We start from the raw sequence: 25,406 nt of genomic DNA, 5'->3' as shown, positions 1-25,406 counted from the left end.
CAATTTCCTTCTTCCTGCGGGGAAATGGAGAATATTCGGCAAACATTTAGCTAATGCCGGCGTTATGCTTATGCCAAAAAAGGAGGACCCATTCCATAGCCTACTATTATTTCGAACGTTTCTGTAGAGAATTACCTATTTAATTACCTTCTCTTTTTTCTCCTCTCTCTCTCTGTCCCTCTCGATCATGTCTTCTCTTGTGTTTTTGGGGGTTGGCGCATTTTTTTCCTTTTTTTTTTTTTTTGGTTTTGCTCTAAATTTTGCATTGTAAGAAATTGTTTTAATAACCGTTTTGTTTTTGCTAGCCATTTTTTAAAACATTTGCCATTTTTGGAACCAACACGATTAGCTTTGTTTTGTTTTGTTTTTGTTTTTGTAATATTTATTTGTAGACGGGCCCAGTAGTGGTAGTAGGTAGTAATGGTAGTAGTATTAGTTTTACTTCTGCTTTTTTGCTTTGCTTTGTAATGAACTTTCTAATAGGTGTGTGTGTGCACATTTTTAAATGGTTGTGTAGGTTTTCCTTTTGTTGTTATGTTGGTTTCAATAACACATCGAGCGCGCCACATCGGGAAAAGCTATTACAATACACACGAACACAAGAAGAAAGTTGTTTAATGTTTTTGTTGTTGTTGTTGTTGCTAGAAAATGCTTTTCAACGGGAGCGCTTTTAAGCTCAACGCAAACACGGGCGAAACGATCGCGCACTACTGTTGCGAATATTTCGATTAAGAACAGTTTTGAGAGTAAGTCATTCGTTGTCTGAATATTTTAACAAGTTCCAAGTGTGTTTTGCACCTATTTTTCATCCCTGCCGCCGTCTACACACCATTACGATTATTTCACCAATAAAGTGGTTGAGCGAATAAAAAAAAGAAGTAAAAACTTACAGAAAGTATATAAATTACACCTAAAAGTCGAATAAAAGACACGCAGAAAAGGAGTAAAAGAAAAAAATGGAGAAAAAGTAGAGAAAAAGTAAAAGAAAAAAAACAAAACATCGTAACAACTCACTAACACCGTAGTGTGGTACAACTATCATATATTCAAGAGAACGAAACAAACACAGTAATATAGCAACACTCTCACAACGGGCTTCTTTTTTTTTCTTCTTCTTCTGAGAGACTAATTGCTAATTTATAATATTTAATCAATATTTTACCCTCTGTTTTTGTTTTGGGAAGGAAGGAGGGAAGTTTGTTAGTTATCGCTTCTTCTTCTACTTCTACTACTTCTTCCTTTCTCTCCTTTTATCTCTCTGTACAACACAGTATAAGGACTATTTTGTTTGGTTTTGCTTACATGAGAATCGTTTTCTTCCTTTTTCCACGTTTTTCTTTTCGTATCAGTTTAGAAAGTTTCAACTACTGCAGCTTTTCTGTTGGTTGCTTTTCGCCACTTTGGACAAACCATCCTGCTCGTCCTCCTGCTATCATCCTGTAACATTTGAAAAAGCTCGGTCCATTTCTAATCCGACGCGCCCGAGCCTTACACACATATGCACCCTTGCACCCCTTAGCTTAGCCCTCTTCCCCTGTCCCAGTGTACTTGTCCTATTACCTTTTTTTGTGTTTTTCTTGCACAATCCCATTCGCCCTGGTGCCGATTCGTGTTCTGGTAGGTGGTATACAAAAAATGCGCTCCGCTTCGTTTCCCAATTTATTCTTTTCCTCTACTTTTCTTCACGCTAAACCAATACAGAGGGGCATTGGATAATCATGGCAATACATATTTGCTAATCAAAGCGGCGACAAAGGTGCGCACACTTTATTTTTTCCTCCTTTATCCACCTGGACTTACTGCCCCTGTTGCTGCTGCTGCGGTTAAGGAGTTGCGTGTTATTCGAACATGTAAAGAATCCTGTATTTGATGATTTAACTTTGCCTTTAAATAGATACACAATTTACCACGACATGCTTACCACACAATATCCCCTTCTCTCTCTCTCCCTCCTTCTATCTCTCTCGCTTTATCACCGACACGTTTAGGTCATTAGGAAAAGAAGCATTGGTTTTGCTTGGAGTATAAATGGGAGGTGACGGACGTTCACGTTGCACACCATTTAGCCCTTTTGGAGGCGCCACCGGAAGGGCGCGCTTAGAAAATGGTTGAACATTTCGACCAGTCCCCTTTAGCTTTCGCGTCCCAGTAGGTGCCATTGTACACGTGCACTAGATTATCCGTACCCTCTTCCTTCTCCTTGCCGAACCAGATCGGTTCGTACGGTGGATAGGGGCGACCTTCCGCTGCGGCCGTTTCCGCCTCGGCCTCACGCTGCCGGCGACGCGCGCGCTGACCTTCCTCTAACCTGTAAGAGCAAGCGGGATGTGTGATGATTTAATTACACAAATGCCAAATCCAAATTTAACCGACCGCTTCAGCCCGCATCATCCTTCCACTTACCGTAGCTTCTCCTGATTGCTTTCATTCCACTTGCCGTCCTCCATCAGGCGTTGGTCGGGCCGGAGCCGCGAGTCCGTCGGCGCCACGCCCGGCTCCGGCTCGTTCAGCTGGCAGGCCAGCAGGGTGAAGTTGTAGTACCGATCGCTGTCCGGCGGCGGCATGCGGCGCGTCCAGGCCGTCTTGTAGTTGCCCGTCTTGTACACCGGGTTCTCCGTCGAGCCGCTCGTCGACGTCACGGGCGCTATCTCGATCTTGCTGTCCCACGTACCGTTCACCACCCACTTCACCTGGTTGGAGCTGTCCATCACGACGCCCTTGACGCGCCGCTGCGTGTCGCGCGTAAAGTACGAGTAGGGCAGATACTTCAGGTGGCACTTGACGCCCTTCGCGTTCCGCTCGCCGAAGATTTCCATGTCGCCGTGGTTGTCCACCCACAGCTTGCCGACGATGATGTTGTGCACGGTCGTCGTCACCTTGCGCCAGGTGTACCGGTTGCCGGTGGCGGGAAACTCGACGTGCGCGTAGCCGAGCGGCACGATCTGGATGTACTTGCCGCGGAACTTGGACGTCATCGTGAACTCCTGCCAGCAGCGCCAGCCCCGCCCCTCGCAGTACTGGGCGGCCATCGGTGGATGGTGGGACACCTTGGAATGAAAAACGGGGAAGATGAGTGTGCTGTGCTTGAATCGATTCAGTCAGAGTCAGAGTCAATTGAATCACGAACTGAATCATGATTATTAAACAAAAAATAGATTAATCTTCCAAAATTCAAGATTCGAAACTAATGTTCTTTTTTTCAATATTCATTCATATGAATCGTTAACTGAGTGATTAGTATCAAGAATATCTCAATTTGAATATCTCGTGATTTTATAAAAGGGTTTAAATGTAATCATATTTAAAGAGTTTAGAAAGTGTCTCTACAGTTTATTATACTAAACTACTACATAACTGAAGCTAGCTGCTCCTTTTATACCCGTCGTATATGCTATGGTCTACTTTGTTTTCCCAACAATATTCACAAAACTAAGTTGCCAGATTAATCATGATTCATGATTACTAATGATTCTTCAGAGTTTTGTGAGTATGTTTACATTTAAACCCCTTTATAGAATCACGCGATATTCATATTGAGATATTCAATTCGTAATTTGAATGAATCACTCAGTATGCGATTCATATGAATGAATATAAAAAAAATCGTAAAAGAATCGTAAACCATTAAAGAATCGTAATTCATAATAGAATCACAAAACATAAAAGAATCATAGATCATAAAACAATCACAAAACATAAACAATCATGAATCACAAAAGAATCATTAATCATAAAAAAACGGTTCAATGTTAAAAGAATCACAAAACATAAAAAAGATTCATGAATCATAAAGGAATCATTACTCATAAAAGACTCTTCAATGATGAAAGAATCACAATACATAAAAAAGATTCATGAAACATAAAACAATCATTAATCATAAAAGACTCTTAATTGATAAAAGAATCACAAAACATTAAAAAGATTCATGATTCATAAAAGAATCATGATTTACTAAAGATTCATGAAGCTTTAAAAAAACTATGTTTGCACACTTCATTAATTCTAAAATCATTAAAGCATCCCAAGAATCTACACATGACTCGATTAAAAGATTCACGAGTTTGAATCAGCATTTTCCATTATTATTCTCAAAGCAGAAGAATTATCCCTATTTTATTTAACATTCATTCAAATCGTGATTCTTTAACAGTTTTTTCTTACGAATCTGATTCTGAGAATCACCATCATTGATGATTCTGATTTGTGAATCGCTTAAATTGCGAGCTATAAGTTTGAATTACTTTAAGTATCCATTCTGATCAATAATGCTGAATCAAAATTCGAACGATTGAAGGAACTTTAACACTCTCGCTCTCTCTCTCGCTCACTCGCTTACCTGCTCATTAATGCACCTCCAGCCGAGATCATCGGTGCGATCACATTCGTACGTTTCACCCAGCAGCGGGTTGAACGGTTTGCCGGTACGGTTGCTGGTGGTCGAGTAGCTGGACACGGTAAATGCTGTCACGTACGCGAGCTGCTCGCAGGTATCCTTCGCCTGTGCCGCCTTGTCCAGTATTTCCGAATACTCGAAATCTTCCGTCAATCTGCGCCCCAACAAACAAACAAATACAAATAAATGACCATTATGTAAAACACTACCTTAATAGCAATTCACAGCTGTCCCTCCATACCTTTGTAGCATCGATAGTGGCTCGTTAAAGTTGACCGGCATCGGTATCTTCGACAGGTCCTTGCCGATACAGTTCTTGATGATCGACCACAGGTTGAGCGGATAGTTGGGCTTGTCGGGGACGCGGGTCCGCCGCTTGCGCACCACCTTCGATTGGTTCGCTAGCGTTGGTGTTAGTGCTTGGCTACTATGTACAGATATCCTATCGGTCACATCCATATTGTCTAGATTCTCGGCGACCACTAATACCTGTACGGGGCGAGAATGACAGCGACAAGTGGCCGGCCGTTAATGATCTGCACTGATTGGGGAGTGGAAATTATAACGAAAGGTGCGGCCGTTCTTACTTGCTGCGTTTCACTATTGCCGTCCTCCCCTTCCGATGAGCTTCCGGTGGCGTCGTTCGAGTTCCGCCGATGGTTGTGATGCGTCGTGACCGGTATGTTTAGTATGAATGAGCTATCTTCCTGCGTGACAGAGCCGCCTTCCTCCTGTGCATCGTAGAACTCGTTATCTTCGTCATCCGATGCGGATGTGGCTGCGTCTGCAAATGGGGGAAGAACACACGAAACAAAGGAAAGAATTTAGTCAAAGCAAAATCGTCCGGATCAATCTGTGAGGATAGGGGAGAGTCGTTTTTTGCAAAGCAAACACAATCAGGCCCCTTATCGGTCAAATCGTCAAGTAAGTGAGCAGCTGCAAGAACTTGACTGCTACACCGCCTGACGATCACAAATTCCTCGCTAATCTTAATACCGATGGTAGCAGGTGTTGTTTGGTTTGTTTGATTACTTCTTCTACATTTAGCTTTTTCTATGTATGTTCTGTTTTATTGAATTTAAAACTTTTTTTCCTTTCTGTAATGTTTGTTGATCAATTGTATTCAATCATTCGAATGATCAATTGTACAGTCGCTTAGGCAGATCATGGTGATCTTAGCTAAATAGATAAAGAACTAAGCTAAATAAAGCCACAAGATCATGTGCGTCATAGGCGACATTACAACGCAATGAATCATTTCCATCGTGAATGAAATGCTTATTAAACATGGCAACTACTAATACCAAGCAATATTATAACTGCACACATTGTGTGACGCTGAAAGTACATGAATTCTTCTTTCTAAATAAAGCATATCATTCCTACGCTTCTTCCAAATATGAATAATTAGTTAAACCTCAGTCCCTTCCCGTCATTGCTTTGCTGCGATTGTACCAAAAAAACAAACAAGGTCAACGATGCCATTATGCAATTTGCGCCACATTAGTAATGGCACGTTGCAACAAATTGGCGCTGGTTCTCGTCCTTAATACAGCAAATTGCGCTGTTAGTAGGATAGTAGGGAAAGCATTTAAACCTCTCTATCTCTCTTGCTATTCCTGCAGACCATTTCAAGCTGTCGACAAGTGTAACTAGAGTGTCCAACTTTTGCCATTTCGGTTTGGTGTACTTATACCGGCGTTTTCCGTTTGTTAGACTGTCCAGTAGTAAAATCTAAAAAAAAAACCCAAAACGGAAGGATAAAATAAAACACACATACACACGAACAAACAACTTCCCAGGAAATAATAATATTGGCCAGACATGGTGGAGCCAGGCGGTGGTCGCCGGCGGGATTCTAGGCCGCGTAGTTCGTTCGACCGTTAGACGACGGTGCGTAAATAATTAAGTTAGACCGTAATCTGACCCAAAGTGTGTGTGGTTTTTTGTTGTTTTTGTGTTTTCTTTTTGCAAAACATACACACACACTAAATAAGCAATTACGGTACGCGGGTTTTAATTGTACCGCACCAAAGTGTATGAATTCGTAACAAAGCTTTAGCTTTTTATGATTAAATTTTGCGCAAAAAAAAAACAAATAATATAAAAAAAAATGAACCATATTATTGGCCAGAACGGAGAGCTATCGACCGCCTCTCGCTCGTCGCTGTTTGCATTAAATTGTTGCATTATATTTATATCCCTTTAGATTGCAAAATTGGAACGCACAGCGACGGTTGGCGAGCGTTATTTAGTGTTGTCAATTTATGCGCGCCCCGTGTTTCAAGGTCCCTTCCCCCTCTTTGCCGTCACTGTGTCCCCGTCGTGACCGACGCGACTTCACCTTGATGACGGTGATTGTCTTATTTCCCAATAAGAATAGAATCGGAAAAGGGAAGGCAAAGCGTAAGCGGAAGACGCAGACCTTGGAGGTTGATTCCACAAGATCAAGTGACTGGGCAATGACTTCTCCACCTCCAAAAAAAAAGTTCTTCCACGCAATCAGACACCTTGTGGTTTCTTACACAGCTTTCCCTTTCGGTGTTGTTTCGGTATGCAAATTTGTGCTTCCTCCGTTTCCCCCTTTTCTTTTCGTTGCATACGTAAACAAGCACGGCGTTGAGCGTATTAGGGCCGGAAATAATGCCAGACACTGTTGAGTCGAGCGGGTGTACCGGACCACCCAACATTGGTTAGGTGCGTTTGGTTAGGATGTTGCTATATTTAACGTCCGTATATCCGTGCTGCCAAACTGACACGTTGCTTCCTACAAATTCCCTGTGTCGTCACACCTTTTTTGCGCGAACGAACACAGATGTGGCGCACAATCTAGTACACAGTTCTAAGCGCAAACGGCCCTGGACTTGCGCTACCGTTGGAAGCGCACGCACGCACACACTGCCATTGCCGCGCGATTCTGCTGCAAACGTAGCACGCTGAAACCTTCGCAAAGTACACGCGTACAAGGTTAGCAGCTGCTGCCGCTGCTGCTGCTCCTGCTGCTGCCGCTGCTTTGCAGTATGCCGTATGTATGCGTGACCGATGGTGATGTCACGATTGGCATTTGATGTGTGGAACAGTAGGCCGTATTTTCTTAACGGGGGCCGCCGTTCTGGGGAAGGTTTCTGGTTGTTTATAAAGAGCACAATATTATCAAATCGTACTTTACTCCTATCAGTCAGCCGACAACGATGATGATTAACGCACGCGTCATGTCACAATCAGCTGATTTGTTCGTGGAAAAGCATAAGTCAAGCGTCATGCAAACCACCGACCGCTCAACACTGATAACGGACCGGTGGTGGTGAGAGGAGGCACAAAAAACGGGGTCAGCAAGAGGGAAGGACACAGGAACCCGAAATTCGAATGATGTGTGTGTTTTGTATAGTCAGTGTGAGGGCCCTATTACTTCACCGACCGACCGGATGGTACACACATCTGTGTGTCGGTACTACCACGTCACGAATCATACGATAATAGCCGTATCTGTCTGTTGGTGGTGTTGGTGGTGCCGAAATATCTGTTTTGTCCCATTCGTGTGCTTTTTCTTTTCTTCCTGTGGCCAATTGTTACGCTCTACCTCTCTCTCTACCTCTCGCTCTTGCCATTCTTTCTCTCTTTCTCCAACGTTACACGATTACACACAACTACACAAACCGTTTAGAGAGGTAATGGCAGACGACTAGTGTCTTCTTCTAAGCGGGCGGTGATAACTTTGGCACAACTTCTGAGATAAAAAAAAACAACCACGGACCGCAACACAGAGCGCAACAGATTCACACCGATTTACCATTCACCCACCCACACACACTGCCAAAATAAACACACACACACACACCTACACGCACACGTACGCAAAAAAGGGCTTATCAGCGGGGCTGGAACGTGGACCGCGCTTTGCTGACTGTGTGGCCACTGTCGCCGCCGCCGCCGGGGACTCGCGATAGAACCGAACTGTCAACTGCTGCGGCCCCGCCGCGCCGTATGGTGGTTGTGCGAATTATTGTGGCGAAAAAAGAAGAAAAGAAAAGACGGGGCCACACCGGGGTTGCGCTCTCGTTCTCTCTCTCTGGCGTACACACTCTCTCGCTCGCATGCAGTTGCGATGGTTGCAACACCACTACAAACACACGCTTTACGCGAACGTACAGTGCGGTGTGCCGGAGTAGGTGCAGTTAATTGTGTTCAGTTCAACATTTTCCGATAAGTAGCAATTTGACACTCATCGTCAAGAAATACACAAACACCTTTTTTTTCAAAATGTTTGCTTTTAAAGCAGGTGTTCGTTTTAAGCTCTACAGTTGTTGCCACGTATTGCAGGGGTGTTTGCATTTCATGATGTCACCATGTTGAAGTCTTTTGATTGCAGTAGGCTGTTGTTGGCTCTGTAAATCGGTCCTAAGTCTGTATAGAAGTAAACAAACAACACCGTTGACCGTGCCATCGCAACCGAGTTGCAGTAGGGAAGAGTGTAAACATTGTGATGATATATCTCACATGCAAAAAATATAGTGGAGAACGATACATTTCGTAACATACACCTACATACTTAGGAGATCTCACACAATTCTATCATGCAAGTAACGAGAATTTTCCTTTTTGTTTGGCATTATGACTTACTAACACCGTGTTACAGGTTCTGTGGTACTGTTGTCAACTTGCACGACCTAGCTAAATGCGTGTCAAAGGTTAAAGCTCTCATATGAACCGAGCCACAATACGCAGGACTTGGTGTGCTTAATAGTATGTAGTTAGCTTAAGCACACCGAGTCACAAAGCTGGCAAAACCCTTTAGTGTTTTAGGCGAACACCTTGATTGAGTATGGTTGTTGTGTCCAATTATAAGATGCCTTTACTCTCACTCGCTTATACACCCTACTACTTCTTCTTCTATTTGGCATAACATCCTACGCGGGCATGCCGGCCTACACAGGCTTTCGAGACTGATGCAGTATCACGCAGCCAGATAAATCAAATCCTAGCTAAAGAGCGAGGTACATTCTAGGCTTGATCCCATGTCGGACATGTTATTGAATCGTTCGAGTTGACAACTGTACCACAGGATCACCGATACACCCAACAAGTGTTGGGTATATGACATTCCGATTCATGAATCTGAAAGAGTCTTTGATATGATTCAATAAATCTGAAGCTCAGTTAGAAAGATTCATGAATTTCGAAAGCTTGAATTATTTCGAAAGATTCATGGATCTGGAAAGATTAACGAATCTCAAAAGATTAATACACCTAGAAAAATTCATGAATCTCTAGGAATTTATGAATTTCAAAGGATTCATAAGTCTTCAAAAATTTATACAGCTTGAGCTTCTTATTATTATTATTCTTGGCGTAACAACCTGTGTGGTAATGGCTGCCTATACAGGCTTTCGAGACTTCTTGGCAAGTACCACGAAACCTGATTGTTTGTCTTGCTACGGGAAGACGGTCCGTGCGAGGCTTGACCCCATGACGGGCATGTTATTACAGGTGTGTAAGTTAACCACTGTGGGATCTCGCAAATTCAATATTTTGAAGATTATAACCCAGGTGACAACTGTTCTACATTTTTAGCTTAAATTCCTTGTGAACAGCTCGATTTAACCCATTGCCTTGCCAAACGCTTGAAAACATGGATGTGTGAGTGAACAACGATGTGTTGAAGCGTTGATGTTTATGTCAGAACTTCGGTAGAAGCCGGATAAACAAGAAGCTTGCAGTTTCGTCCTCGGTGTTCGACAACCAAAACACTGAGTAAGAAGAAATAAACGATCTTTTCAGGAGTATCAGAATAGCGAGGAAACGCACGGACCAAAAAAACAACGTAAAAGAGTGTTTTATAATAAACTTTTTGTTTGATACGGATTGAAGAGTACGAATGTTTTGTTTTGGGCTGGTAGCTTGTGCACAACGTGATGACAATTCTCAAAATGGCACCAGAAAAAACGCTTCAGTCAGACGTTTCAACTGTATTATAAGCTTAAAGTCGTTGATATCGCCAGCTCTTTAAGCTAACTTTAAGCCTGCTCTTTAAGCTTCCAGCAGCTCGAAAAACGAAAAAATCTACTCGAAAATATCACTTGGGACATCTCTTAAGATTCAAGATTCCCTGGAGATTTATGTATCTTATCTTAATTAATTCATTAATCTTATAGATACATGAATCTTCCGAGATGCATGAATCTTTTGATATGCGATTTGGGATTCGAATCACTCATCGCTGAAGATTCATATGAATGAATCTCATCGAAAGATTCATGGAACCCAACACTACACCCTACCATTACGCCATCGTCTATTTTGCACTTTGATGTGCCCAAAAACCACCTGAACTAAAACTTATTGTTCCACTACTAACAGGGCTTCTGCTCCATAAATCGAATCTAAGTATTAAAGCAAGATGTTAAGAATATTCTATTCGAAATAGTACATTTTTCTATCGCACACTTATCCCGATCATCCTAAGAATGATACCTGACATTCACCGCTTTAAGGCAAAAGGCGTTTTCTACAGTGATGTGATTTTGTTTCAGCGTCGTTGCCGTAGTTGTCGAACAGTGCTAGCTGAGATCGAAAAAAGCTCGCTGTGCTATATCTTGTGTACATTTTTAATTGACATCAATATGTGAGTGTATTCCGTAAAAATTACGCAGAGTTGATGCCCCAATCCATGTTTATAGTTGGAAGTAGTTGATATATTTGTGTAAAATTTCACAATCCGATCCAACAAATACGAAGAAGTTCAATTAGAAAATACCGTCACTAGTCCCTAGACTAGAAAATAATGTCAATCAATGACAGAGGATGGTAGAGGATCATAAAGGATAGCATCTTCCGAAGATCTCTTTAAGTTCTAGCCCAAAAATATAAATGGAGCAAATCAAAACAAATCAGAACAGAAACAAGAGCATTGATAGCAAGGGAAGAAGCTGCATTAAAAAGTGCAACATCACAGAGCTTTATCTTCTTCACAACACAATTTGCGTACCAGCGAAACCAGAGAAATCTGACGTATGCTACCGTATCTGCTCTTATCACCATGGATTCATTGAATTGACACTCGAACAGCAGAACTCGAGCAGCCGGTCGGCAATCACAATCAACAATTACAATGGATGGCATTTCAAATACTTCACTTAACTGTGACGGATAGGGAGAGCAGCATTAGATTTTAATCGTACCGGCAAAAGAGTACAACTGCTGCTGCTGCTGAACTGTTGATGAAATTGTCCCACCAGGTGCGCGTGTTTCGGGATCATAAAAATCGGAATTGTTACTATGCGATTATCCTACCCAATGGTAGCGTTTCCCCTCTCCCGTTCCCTTCAACCTTAGCCGCAACATTGGGGCACGTGTCCGCGTGCAAAGTGCTTTTGCTTCTTTGTCTTGTTGGTGGATAATTTTTGGCGGTTAATTTCAACAGTGGCGGAGAGATACTTCCGCAAAATGGTACCACGCACACGACATTGCCTATGATTAATCACCAATTGTAATCGTTGGTTGGCTTTGGTAGGAGAGCGGGGGGTTCGTGATGAAAATCCAGTTCACTGTGAACTGGCAAGGGCAGCACCAATTTGAGACTTGTGTAACGATGACGAGGAAAGCACGAACAAACGCATCATAATCGTCAACGAGCAGCGCACACAATGCGCCAGTATGAGGTTTAGTGCAGGTGTACTCTATTTCAATCCAGTGTGGCGTGATTTACTCGCTAACTACGGGCGGAAAGGGTGCGCACAGGGCACCGACGGATTGATGACCTTCAATCGGTTAGGCGGCGGCCGCTGGACGCCACGCCATTGCATGTGGGTCGAAACCCTAGCAGCCCACCTTTTGTGCATGAATATGGAAAATAGTTGCGGGATCGGGTTGCGCGCACGAAACACACATTTTATGTGACACAACTTGCTGCTCATTACTATTTACTGCCCACTGGCCAGCAAGTTTCCGAAATGGTTGTAGTTTAACACCTGCCAGTAGACATTTAGGAACCTCCAAAGCATTCGTGTTAACATTCATTGAGGCTAAAAACTCCAAACGGTCCATTATATCACTGTTGAAGCTACGGTTTGACGTCACATACGGGGAATGATTCGCAAAAAGTCTTCTCTAAAAGCACCAGCATCGAACACATCGGCGTCTCGGCGTGTCTGTGTGGATTTTCCAATTCCAATCAATGCTGTTGCTCTCTCACCCCCAGCGGTTCGCATCAAATCCCGTGCCCGTGCTTTGGCAAAACGGATGGCCTTCCTGGCATCGTCCAGTCTCGGGCTGGTTAATTGATGGTAATTCAATTTGCCGTCCCAAAATTGGGAAGGTCAATAAAGGCTCGGAGAGGGACAACAGCCGCGTCACAGCGTAAATCGCCTTCTCGGTGGGTTCACAACGAGACTCGAGCAGTTTCTCACCTCACCGGCAAATCTTCGCAACAGCTTCCTGTTGGTTGGTAGTCCGAACCACCGTGCCAACACGACAAGTGTTCGATTCTTTTTTTTCCTTCCCCATGAGTAGTGTGACAGTTGTTGTTTTTTTTTTGCTTCCACCCGAGAGATAGAAAGAGCAGGAGAACCTTGTTCCATGTACAAAAAACGGGGTAACAACAACGTCATGGTCTGCGCAATCCCCGTTGCCGTTCGTTGTTGTCGTCGTCGTTTCGCGCAAATACTCACTTGGCCTATGACGGGTGGCGGCCTGCTCCAGGTGCGAATGTTGCCGTGCTAGCTGCTCGACCATCTCCTCCAGGTGCAGCTTCTGGTCACGTTCGTGCTGCAACATCTTGGACCATTTGTGGCCCTGTGTCTGCGCCGTTTGTAAGTAGTCGGAACAGGCCTGGAAAAAGAGGGATGAAGGGGGGATGGTATAGTGGTAATATACAAGCGTTTTTATTAGTAATCTTGTAATAAAGTGAGACATAACATAGATTTAATGAGTGCTCGTAGCCTTGTCGGTCGGTACTTGAGTAAGGTTTCGTAATATCTGCCAGACTGATTTAGATTAAATTAAGTATAGACATGGGATTTTACGGATAGAATACCATAGTTATACGTCATCCCGAAACTCATTTGTTATCAACAATCGCATGTTAAATTAAAAAAAAGCAGATTATAATAAAAAGAATAAACGAAGTACATTGTACGTGAGTGTGTTTTTTTAAAAGAATATTTGAAGAAAATTTACAGTGATTGCCGTCAAATTTTGGCTCTAAGGCATCTATTTTTGACTGTTGCAGGAATCGTGATAATTTTACAAGATATTTGAGTATATTAATGACAATTGTAATTTTACATCATATGAACAATAAACCGTATAATTTGATTGTTTTAGTGAAAAAAATAATTAAACTTCAGAAATGCTAATCATTGTTCAGCCACCTGAAAATGCAACTTTTTTCACATCATTAAATTAACTTCGAAATTTGATATAAGAATTATTATATTTTAAATTTCATCAATTACGAACTTCATATTAATCATACATATTACTCATTAATATTATTCAATTCATAATTACGAACTTCTGAACTTAATTTCAATAATTTAGGAACAAACTGTTTCAGAAATTACGTTAAATTTTGTAAATAAAGTGAAATTGACGCCTTACAGGCAAAACGTTTTGTGTGCTATGGCTATCATATATGATAGCCAGGAATAATTGACTTTAAACCTTATTATCTTGTAACAGATAGGGTCTATTATCATGAAATTTTGCAAAAAGATCAACAAAATGTGAAATAACTTTGTAGTGTAAGCGGTTTTAACAAATTTTGTTTTTTTTTCCTTTTTTATATAATAATCATTGATATCACCCATAAATGGTCAAAAATCGAGAATATAAATGCAAATAACAATAATTCCTTGGATGAATATAGTGCAGCCACATATATGTAAGTTATAATGTGAGTTTTAAAACCGTCTTTTTTATAGCAGATATTAGTTAAAATATTCTCGAAATGTCAGTTGTTTACATAATCGCTTTTGAACGAAGCATCCTGTTGAAAACAAAGCTACTTAACTTAATAACTTTAAACTGTTGTTTTCCTATATACAATGATCAAAACAAAGCAAAACAATGAAAATACAGCAAGAAATCAACCAAAATTGTATTAAAAATTATTATTTTCATCCTCTTTTAGTTTGTTTATATTCATAAATACTTCCCTGGAGGTCATGGCTATCATATATGATAGCCATAAAAAATGTAAACAAAAAGTGCTTGGCACTCATGAGAACATTAACAAAAATAGGCTGGCACTCAAAGTGTTAAAACCATTTCTAATCGGATTATATCTTAACCAATCCTGTCTAAATTTAAAAATCAACTCCATGTTCTCAAAATACTGAAAAAGGAGTGCAAGTCGTTCCTTAATAAGCACAGGAATGATTTAAACTAAACCGAATGAAGAAATTAGATTTTTGAGTACATTTCCTTAACATACTTTCACCTAAACCCTTCATTTACTGTATTATTTATTAACAGTTCGTTTTTAAATTAACTAAAAAAAAACGAATAGAAAAATAAACTGAAAGTACACAACATATTGAAAAAACAATTTCTGCCTAAGTGATATTTGGCCTAACTGAGTAACTAAGGCCTAACACAAATATTTTTGGGTAGAATGTTTCAAGACATTTCCCTGAAAAACAAAAAAAAATCCAATAATTTCTAATCGGATTATTTCCTAACATTTCATTTCTAAATGTAAAAGCGAATAAGAAAAACACAAGCTCAAAATATTCAAAATATGTAAAAAGAAATGAAAATCTTTGAGAAAGACATTCCACGACATAATATAAATCAAACAAATGCTAAGATTATCTAACAGACATAAACTTTAGCAGGTACAGCTCATCCCTGTATACTCGCATCAACAATAATGAGTAGGGGAAATGGTGATTCGCTTCCTTCCTCTGCGTGACAAAGAAATTGTGTTCATAGCAAATCGGTCTAGGTCTTAGAATGTGTTTTCCTTCCTGCATTGTCACCCACATCCGCGATAAGTGTGCCGACTCATTCACGTGCCCGGATGGTAAGCACCGGCGTACACACACACACACACACACACACATGACTGGTGTAACCGATACGAGGGCCGGCTAAGGGTTGTGTCGAAGGCTTTTGTTTTGTGTTATCTTTGCGATTCTTTATTTAGCCACAATGTGTGTTCCGTGGAGAGACACACATTCCTTGCGGGCATGCTTACATGCCGCCCGAAACACGAAAAATCAAATTGCAATACACAATACACGCGGTTGGCGGCGGCCAAAGCGAACCTGATACTGTGCACTGGTGCGCTGATTGCGCGGAGGTTTCAAATTTAATCGCTTTTGTGAACGATTTATGATAATGGGAAGTGTGTGTGTCGATGTCGTCACCGTCAGCTGAACCTCTTTTTGTCCGCATTTTTCCACTTTATGTTGTAACCGTCGTCGTCGTGATTGCTTCTTCTTCAAGCGTATACTCACATTGATCATAGCGTTGGAGGATATTCTGAACAGTGTCGCCCGCTCGCTGACGATTTTCGTCTTGTTCGCCAGATCGTCGCCCGTCTCCAGCTCGGACAGGGCGCGCTGCAGGGCGGCCCCATGCTTGGTGATCAGGTCGTAGCAGGTTTTCAGATTTTCTAACCGCACCGTCAGCTCGCGCACGACCAAATTCAGCTCCTCGCTCGGTATCGTGTTGGCCGTATTGTCCTCCTCCTCTTCGTCGCTTTCCATGGCGCGGCTAAAACGAAAAGGGAAATAGAGCGGTGGCGGCGCGACCACACAAAATCAAGATTAATACCCAAACACATCCTTAACACGTCCGCAAGGACAGCTGTTATACGTTACATTGCCTTCGCTTTGGCCAGCTCGAGCGCCGTCACCCAGGACTGCCGCTCGACCTCGTTCGCGGCCTTGATGTGGAATGTCTGCGTGCCGCCGTTCGAGATGACGAAGGTGCAGGAGTCGACCGTGTGGATGAGGGCCCCGTGCAGCGATATCGTCCCGCGGCATGTGTGCGCCATTTCGGCCTGATTTCTGTCGGTGGAAAATAGAGACAAAATAGACAGAAAAAGAAAGAGAAAGAGAGAGAGAGAGAAAGGGAGAAAGAAATGGAAGTGGCCAGTCAGTCATCATGGGGACAGAGCGCAAACGATGAGGAGCATTCAAGACGCACGTGTTGTGTGTTTGTGTTCGTGTGTATGTGTGTGGGTTTTTTTTTGCAGCAAACGTTAAACACAAGCACAGAAAGGCAAAAAGGAAAAACGGAAAAACCAGTAGTAAATTCGTATATGGTAAGGAACAATCGAGATAGGATGTACCAGTATACAAGTAAGCATGTGTGTATGTGATGTGAAGGGAAAAGAAAGAAAGAAAAGAAACACAAAAAAACAGAGAAAAGAAGAAAAGGGAAGCATTAAAAAGGACCATAAAGGGGTTCGTGTGATGCTTTTATTATCAATAACCCAACGGCAGACAGAAAGGTTTCCTTTTTTCCGATAGACTTTGCAAAAAGGAAGGATTCTCTTTTTTTATGCCGTTTGACAAGATAATGGGTAAATCTGATAAGAAATTTAAGAAAAAAAAAAAAAGGATTCCTTTTATACAGAGTTATCGAAAATGAAAAGCACACATAAACGAAACAAGAGAAGAAAACAGACACAACAAAGCAAAGCAAAATGAGATCAAAAGATAATAAGATAAGCACAAATGACCACCGAAATGAGAACAAACACCAAAAAAAGTGTAAAACAACAGAGAACGCAAGCAATGGGAAGAGAAAAGAATGGGAGACGAATGTGGATGTTTATTTGTAGTAAAAAAACAAAAGCATTTCTTTGGAGGGAACTTTGAAGACTTTGGAAGTAAATTGGAAAGGGGCAAAGTTGGAAGGTGCGGCGCTAAGGACATTAGAAGATGAATGCGATAACAGCGATTATTGTTCACCAGCACCAGCACCAGCACCACCACCACCGACTGTTTTTTTCTTCTATTTTATTAACTGAATCTTCTCTCTATACCAAAGGCAAGGAAAACACGCCCCACAAAGGGAACACAACACCTTTCTCTACTCTATATACCGTGCTTGCTGCTGCTGTATTTACTTTCCATTAACACAACGCAATGGAGGACCGGGGTTAGTGTTAATGGTTAAGAGCCTTTCTGGTTAGTGACCATTTATGTTACACCACATGTACAGTTGTATGGAAGAAGCATTATGATTTGCTTATGATTTTTATTTTTTATTTTTTTGCTACGAGAAAGTCGCCACCCAGTAAGAAAGAAACACACAGTAATGTACAAACGAAGAACGAGAGAATTTTAAACCTTAAACCAAAACACCTGAACTACACTAACAACTACCACACTACAACCCACCACTACCACCACACGCCACCTGTGTCAACGCTTCCCTCTACTACCGGTGGGGCTAAAAAAACATTAAAGAAATACACTCTACACACACACACACGCACGTTGCACGTTCTTAGTGGTTTGAGTTGAGAGCGCATATGTGTGTGTGCGCGCATATGTGATTCGTGTGTTGTTTTTTTTGTTTTTGTTTTTTTTTTAGTTTTAATTACTTTTTCAGCTTTTTGCTATGCTTCTTCATCAGCGCATTATTGCTGCTAAGGCTATTCGAGTCGGGCAGGGAGGAGGTGGGTACCACCAATCTAGTTGGCGAACGTGGGGCTCTTAAGCATTGCATCATGGTTCCTTTGCTCCTGCGGGGTAAATTATACGGGGCGGGGAGGGGGGAAAGTGGGGAAAAAGGGGAAGAAAAAGGAGTGTAAAAAAGGTCAGTGTGTGTGTTTTTTTGTTTTTGTTTCAATAGCTGCATTATACTGTATATAAGAGAGAGAGAGGGAGAGAGTGAGAGTAAGAGAAAGAGAGATAAACAATAAAAGGTGCAGTTGGCGAAAGAGAAGGGTGTTCGGTGAAAGGAGAAGAAGGAAAGGTAGTGGAGGCGCCCAGTTGCCCGGGTTTGGTGAGTGTGTGTGGGTTTTTTTTTCTAGTATCGAATTTGGAAAATGCATCGAAAACAAAACAAAAATAGGTAAAAAAGAGAAATAAAGGAAATTGTGTAGGCATTCTTACAAACTTGATTCTGACGCTTTTCAATGCGAAAAAAACATAAAACATTAATAAAACGATGAAAATGTCGATATTAAATGCATTCCAAAGATAAAAACAAATAGAAGAAAACAAAATGAATAAATAAAAAAGAATAGAAAAGTGCTTTTTAGAATAGTTTATCTGTTAAAACTAGTTTAAAAGATGTTTTTGTTTTGGTTCTGGAAGAATCAGATGTAGGTTGAAATGAAACGCTACTCACTCGGGTCGGGGACCTTTCCTGCGGCGTCTTATAGATAATTTGCCCGCGGCACTCCTGCCCCCAGCATACGATCCGGCTCCATGTTCAGCCCTGTTTTAATAGCAAACCCCAGAGTCAAATCAGATTGTTTTTGGATTTTGTTTTTTGTTTTTACTATTTTTTGATATCGATCATATTGCGGTTTAAAATTGATAAAAAGTGTTTATTTTATATTTTATTAAGGTTCTATTTTACGATATCGGCATGAAACGAAACGTTGATATGGCAGGTATGTAAGTGTGTGTGTGTTTGTATCGCTTTTACCGTATTGGAAAGGATTTTTGTTTTGTTTTAATGAATTAATTGTTTTATTATTATCATTTACTTATCAGCTAACCATAGTAGCAAGCGAATGTATTTAGCGTATCTTTCTTTTTAATATCATTGTGTGTTAGCTATTTGATGTTAGTGAAACAATGAAAACCAAATTAATATGAAACCAAGTGACAATTGGAACAAAAAAAGAAATAAAAAGGACAATACTAAAGAAATAAAGTTAAACTACAAATCAAATCATGCTGCTCATGGGCTAAGAGAGTTTGGTAGTAAAACCACTTTTGTACACAAACCAAAAACCGGTTAAATCGATGAGTGATTAGAAACTGTGGTGGATGGCAAAAACAAGAATAGTTAGTGTAACAAGCGAGCGATATAATAAAAAAGCAGGTGATAGTATTAATGTAATAATGAATATAGATACAACACTATCCAAGAGGCTCTTTTCCCCCAAAAATGGCCAAGTGTGATAAGATGTAAATTAAATGATAGTATGATGCATTTCTTCGATCTGAATTCTTAATACACCCGCGACCACCAAAAACCCCCATTTTGGCGACTCATGCATATTCACAGCAGCTCGAAAATGAAAGAAAACAACAAAAAACCATCTACATTTGTGTGTGCACAGTGTATTGTTGTATGAGTGGGATTGGAATAGGGAACGGGGGGTGGTTTGAAAAGCGGGGGAAATAATAAATAACATAAACCAATGCGCGCCCCATTTGCCATTTGCCAAGCACATGAATAAATAAAGTATTGTCCAAGTGGAGCTATGAAGCTGCAGATGTTTTCGTTGCAGTCTTCACTGTGTAGCTCTTTGTACAAGCTTCCTCTAAAATACCCAACATTGGGAGAATAGCTCTTTTTGTTTGGGTCTATTATTCAAATTAATAGACATGTAAACTAATCCACCATACGGATCGAAAGCTTTCGGCATGAAAACGAAGAAAAAAAGGACAATTAAATCATTATTTCATTAACAACAGCGACGAGCCATTTCTAATACCACTCGCCGAAGTCCAATGTACTCGAAAACGTTCGATTTCAATCGCTGATAAGGGAGCTCCGGGAAGAGCCGGTGGGACTGTGTTGGCCGCTGATAGGGAGAGAAGGGACGGTTTTGTCTTTGTGTTGCGGGCAGCACCTCTTGAACACTGGACACACGCGTGTGTTTGTTCCACGGGGCCCAACCCCAAAGTGGGATCATCCCAGATAAGGCTAAGATGTCTCGACCAAATTCCTAATTTTGCCATGCCGCTTCGAAACTAAATCAAAATGATTCAAAGGTTTTACAAACAATTATAAGACTTCTTTAGAACAGGAAGTTCTTTTTGTGCCAAATGGTACTGATGGTGAAGTACCGAACATTATGATTATGCAAGAAGTGGAAGTAGTAGTACGACGTGGGCAAAAAAAAACCCAACCCTCGGTACGTTTTGCATCGTGACGTAACGGCCTTTTCCGTGGCACATTTCTTCCAGAAGTGCATTTTTTCCTGTTCGCAGAGTACCTCCTTCAAAACAATGTCCTTCTAATAGCGTTTCATGCATCATGATGCTATGCACGGCACCTCCCAAAAATAGCTACCATCATCATTACAAATATCAAAAATTTCGAAATGTCCTTTGTCAGTGGTGTGTCGCGTGTGCCTTCGGCGCTTCCAAGAGCAAGGAAGGAAAAGAGGTGGGGAGCATTTCGGGGCAACAGATAAACAACCACACGCCCCACACACCCCCTCGGCCACTTTGCGCACCTTGGCCAAAACCAAACGTCAGCTTCCTCACACTTGCACACACACTAACACAGCTTCAATTCCGCCCGAGAAAAGTGCAGTTCGTTTGGTACAAACAAACAAACTAGGGGCTGCACCAACACACAGCACATTTTCCGAAAGACTAAATGGGAAGAGGGGGGAAAGGTGCCACCTTAAGGCATTTGTCCGCGTGTTTGTTGCATCACAACTGCAGCCAGCCAGGCGTCATTGAAACGAAATTAGAGCTTCCTTTGCTTGCTTTATGACCCTTCCTTTTCCAAAGCGATGATGGAAGGGCCTTGTTCCCCCAACTTGCACTGGGCGAATTGCTCGGTGGGGGCATGGAATATTGCTCTCTTTTCCCCCCGTTTCAATAGATCCCCCAAAAGCGTGCGGCAGGAATGGCAATGGGAGGGTTTGTGCTAAAAAAGATAGAAAAAGAAGCATGACACAGGATGGGTAATGGGTTTGTTGGAGCCCTCCGGGCATGGAAAAAGCAGCTGATTTGGATGCTTGTGTGTTGGATAACCGAACACAGGGCGCCTGCACTACTGTGAAAAGCGGGGAGGTTGGATGAGCATGAGGCGCACATGTGTTGTAATGAAATTAAACCAATCAAACTCAATCTTCTCAAATCCGTGCTGTGTCGCAGACTGTGGCAGAACGGGAGATGGGTCACACACACACACATGGAGGACGACGACGGGCGACTCTCAAAGTATCTGTTTTTCATGTTCATTTCTTGATGAGGTTTGTTTTGAGCTTGTTAGGTACCTTACATGTTTTAATCAATCTAAAAGAAAAAATAAAGCATTTAATACAGTTTCTTTGGGGAAGAAATAAGTTTTTGTATAAAAACAACGAAACAAAATACTCAAGAGTCGCCAGCAGCCAGGGTAAGAGTAAAAAATAAACAACAAATTAGAATAAAACACAACTAATACACCATTCTTTGCCCAACTAAATAACAAAAAACTCTCCAAAGCAAGAAAACAAATAAAAATGATTAGTATTAAAAAGAAAGGAAAATATAACAATTCGAAACAACATAAACTAATCCAACAGAGAGTAAAGAAAAAGAGAACAAGACAGAGAGAAAAAGAGAGAGAGAGAGAGAAAAACAATAAAAAACAGAAAGAAAAACAAAGAGATACACGAGAAGGTCACATTGCTTTCTCGTTCCCGCGTATGCAAGCTCTACACACTAGAAGAGCGTTTTTGGTGTATTTTTTTTGGGAGGTGACAGGTGGGCAGTATGTGTGTGGCTGTATGTGTGTGTTGTGTTTGTAAATTAGTGTCTCCCTTTCCGGAAACACTATCCACTGGCAGTGTCTCCTCGCTACTATGTGGGGGTATGGAAATGAAGGGCCCTGGTGAAAAAAAACAACACAAGCTACCGCTACAAAGAGACACACACGCACGCTCGGGTGATGATGTCGTAACGTCCACGCACCTGTAGTAGGACAGCACACCCTTGGACAGTACGAACCACCGCTTCTGGTAGCCCTTCAGGTAGTTGGTCCACTTGAGCAGCCAGCCCTTCATGTCCGGCTCGGCCTGGGATGCGGCGGCCGCCACGGACGTGCTCGATCCACCGTTCGGATTGCCGCTGGCGAGGCTGGCGGCGGCGGCGGCCGCATTGACGGTCGCTGCCGGGACAGTGGCCGCTGCAACGGCGGCGACGGCAGGGGCCACTACCACACCACCGGGCACGACCACGGACGGGCCGAGCAGTGGTGTCGGGGTGGCAGGTTTCGCCATCCCGGGCATGGGCGTTTCGGACATCTCTCTCTGGTCGCCCTTGTTCCCCTATACACTTACACAAACACAGACACACACAGGGGCAAAAGATTGTACGCTGCGTCACAACACGAACTGAAGGCCACTTTTTCGGAAAACGGAATACAAAACAGAACCCCCGAAATGATCGTCCGTGATGATGATGATGACGATTGATGACGATTGATGTGACCACACACCACGTCGGCGACCAAACGACGACCACCTCTTCCTTCTATGGACGGCAAGCAGCGATTGTGTGCGCCAGCAGTCTCTGTTTCACTTCCGACCGTGTCAAATAGGCTTTGTTTTTGTTGCCAATCACACAACACTCTCACACACACACACACGCACACTGCGATAGTAGCACAAACACACACACACACAGAAAGAGCACGCACTGCACGATGAAGGGTGGTAGTGGTGGTAGCGCTGCTGCTGGTTTTCGTCGTACCGGATTTTATTGATTACGGAAAACACACGAATCACACGCGCACACACACACACACAATCCCAAAGACGGTCAGGCCAAAAGCACGGTTTTTACACGGACACTGCAGTGTCTGGCGGTGTCTGGCAACGGCGACGACGACGGCGACTGCTGGGATGCATCGAAGCTAATCGAATATTCCATCCGAAGACAGACACATAGCCCACCCCCCTGGTCCTAGGTGGAATGAAACGGATGGGTGAAAACACACGCACGCACGCACGCACGCACGCAGGTCTGCTGCAGGGGTTTCGTTTCTTTTTTTTCACCCCCGTTTATCTTATCCTCCCGTCTCCACCGTCCTTCGTCGCGCCCTGTGTGACACAAAACGTTCGACCTTCCTCCACCTTCCTCTTAATCGGTTCGTGAAGCTTGAAGGGAACGATTGGGTTGGAAAGGAAATACAGCAACGAAAAAACCGATTAACACTATCGCGAAGGATGGGTTCACTTTCTATCGCGGGTGGGGAGGCAATAAGAAACGCGAAAACACGCACACACGACCAGCCACGTCCACGAAATTTTGCAAATTCAACAGCACAGCACGACCCAGAGGCTCCAGATAGGAGGAGGTGTGCGCATCGGCTGCAGGCCACCGTCAACAGATGACCGTAGTTTGACAGATGTACGACCATGACTGGTGGCAATGAAAAGAGCTATAAATTGTACGTTTTGAATTTAACCGGGACAAATTTGATTTATTAAAACAGAAAAAAGGATTTAATTTATATACATGTTTAAAGTAATGGGAATTTGCCAAATTAAAACAACAATATCTTCTGTTACTACAGGCTACAACTGTCAAATGAAATATTCAATATGGCGGACTTGTGAGCGGAACATAGAATTTACGCTAATGCCGCTGACGTTTCGGTGTCACGCGCTGGATGTCAGCTTTCGTGCAGGTTGGTATTTGAACCGAATGTTTGGTGCTGGACGTAAACAATACATATTGTGGCTCTTCAGGAAAATAAGGTTTTTGTCATTAATACACTGATTTTGGAAGATTTAAATGATAATTTAGGCGGTAAGTCATACAATTTGCTAAATTTGAGTATTATTTCACAAAAAAAGGAGATTTCAAGCGATAGCAGCATGGGATTGTTTTGGCCCAATGTAAACAAGAACAAACTCGACCAAGATTGTAGACTTTCTCAGGATTACAGCTGGTTCGTTATTCTCTTATTTACGTGGCCCTCGATTAGGCTACTGTATCCTTTGTTATATATACTGGAATTACCATCAACGAGTACTAAAAATCGACGAGGCCTCCGGCGGCTTCTCAGTCCGGTTGCCGTTAAATTCGCCACTGGTTCTAACCACTGAACTACGTCTACACTCAAACAAAATACGTTCGTCGTACTTTATATCTGCCTTTTGCATCATGCATTCGAATCTTTGCATTGCATTCTTGCATTCAATCCTCTCGCAATTGCATTCTTAGTATCGTATCCTTCCGGATCTGGACACCGTCAGGATGTCCAAAAAAGTTTATTTGTATTATTCTTTGCTCAAAAACGCTTGGAGCGTTTGAACGATTTGCGCGAAAAATGCTCACAGAAGAGCAATTTATACTCTTTCCTGGAATTCTGAAATCCCATCCATGTAGACACCCAATCTCCGACAGGTCTTGATTCACCTGATCCAGCTCGGGTGTACGCCTGCTGTTTGCTGTTGTCTTGCCGATGATGTCGATGTCATCCGCGAAGACAAGAAATTGGAGAGACCGTTAGAGGATCGTGCCACAGCTGTCGTTGTCCAGCCCCGCGTTTCGTATGACACCTTCCATGGCGATTTTAAAGAGCAAACAGGAGCGTCCGTCACCTTGCCTCAGACCCCTGTGAGATTGGAACGATTCCGACGTTAAGTACTACACTCTCACCTTGCACTGCACCCCGTTCCTAGTGGCCGCTAACAGCCGGATCAATTTCCCAGGGAAGTGGTACCGCTGCATGATATTCCATAGCTCATTCCGGTCTATGGTGCACGGACACCGCCTTGAAGTCGATGAACATCTGGCGCTCTCGACACTTCTGAAGGATCGACCAAAGAGTGAAAATTTGGTCTAAAGTGGATTTGCCCCCCCCCCAAACCCAGCATTTAGGAGCAAATCCGTTCCGTACCTCCTACAATCTCCTGTAGAATAAGCGGGTGTCCCCTGACTGGGCGAGCTGCTCAAGCAGCTGTAGCCAGTCTTGGGACCAATTACGAACCCATACCGATCCTGGAACCTATCACCAGTCCTGGAGTTTATATTGAATTCATACCAATTCTGGAACCAATCACGGTCTTGGAATTTATTTTTAACCCATATCAGTTCTGGAATAGATGCTGAATCCATATCAGTTCCCGGACCGA

At 42.4% G+C, this 25,406-nt stretch overlaps 1 protein-coding gene across 4 annotated transcripts; it reads right to left on the bottom strand.

Moving 5' to 3' along the window:
- Positions 1–1,003: 1,003 nt before the first annotated feature.
- LOC120904455 (oxysterol-binding protein 1) lies at positions 1,004–23,595 on the bottom strand. 4 transcript variants are annotated; one of them, XM_040314453.1, is made up of 11 exons: positions 22,234–23,595; positions 18,710–18,799; positions 17,958–18,098; positions 16,222–16,410; positions 15,856–16,114; positions 13,063–13,222; positions 4,984–5,180; positions 4,638–4,885; positions 4,340–4,550; positions 2,404–3,047; positions 1,004–2,308 (listed from the first exon to the last, which is right to left on the bottom strand). In XM_040314453.1, the coding sequence occupies exons 1-11, from the start codon at positions 22,563–22,565 to the stop codon at positions 2,098–2,100; spliced, it is 2,682 nt and encodes an 893-aa protein (XP_040170387.1). In that variant the 5' UTR covers positions 22,566–23,595; the 3' UTR covers positions 1,004–2,097. The 4 variants fall into 4 exon arrangements, with proteins under 4 accessions (XP_040170387.1, XP_040170388.1, XP_040170389.1 ...); XM_040314454.1 differs by lacking the exon at positions 18,710–18,799; XM_040314455.1 differs by lacking the exon at positions 17,958–18,098 and having other exon boundaries at positions 22,234–23,594.
- Positions 23,596–25,406: the final 1,811 nt, after the last annotated feature.

This window comes from Anopheles arabiensis, chromosome 3 (genome assembly GCF_016920715.1).
Source record: "Anopheles arabiensis isolate DONGOLA chromosome 3, AaraD3, whole genome shotgun sequence".
Classification (NCBI taxonomy): Eukaryota; Metazoa; Arthropoda; class Insecta; order Diptera; family Culicidae; genus Anopheles; species Anopheles arabiensis.
The sequence above is the reverse complement of the archived record's forward strand: the minus strand, read 5'-3'. Positions and strand labels throughout refer to the sequence as shown.

Coding starts and splice junctions, on each gene's coding strand:
- LOC120904455 (XM_040314453.1), bottom strand. CDS start 22,565: ATGTCCGAAACGCCCATGCCCGGGATGGCGAAACCTGCCACCCCGACA. Junction 4,886..4,983: donor GCAATAGTGAAACGCAGCAA/GTAAGAACGGCC, acceptor CGCCCCGTACAG/GTATTAGTGGTCGCCGAGAA. Junction 2,309..2,403: donor AGCAATCAGGAGAAGCTACG/GTAAGTGGAAGG, acceptor TTGCTCTTACAG/GTTAGAGGAAGGTCAGCGCG.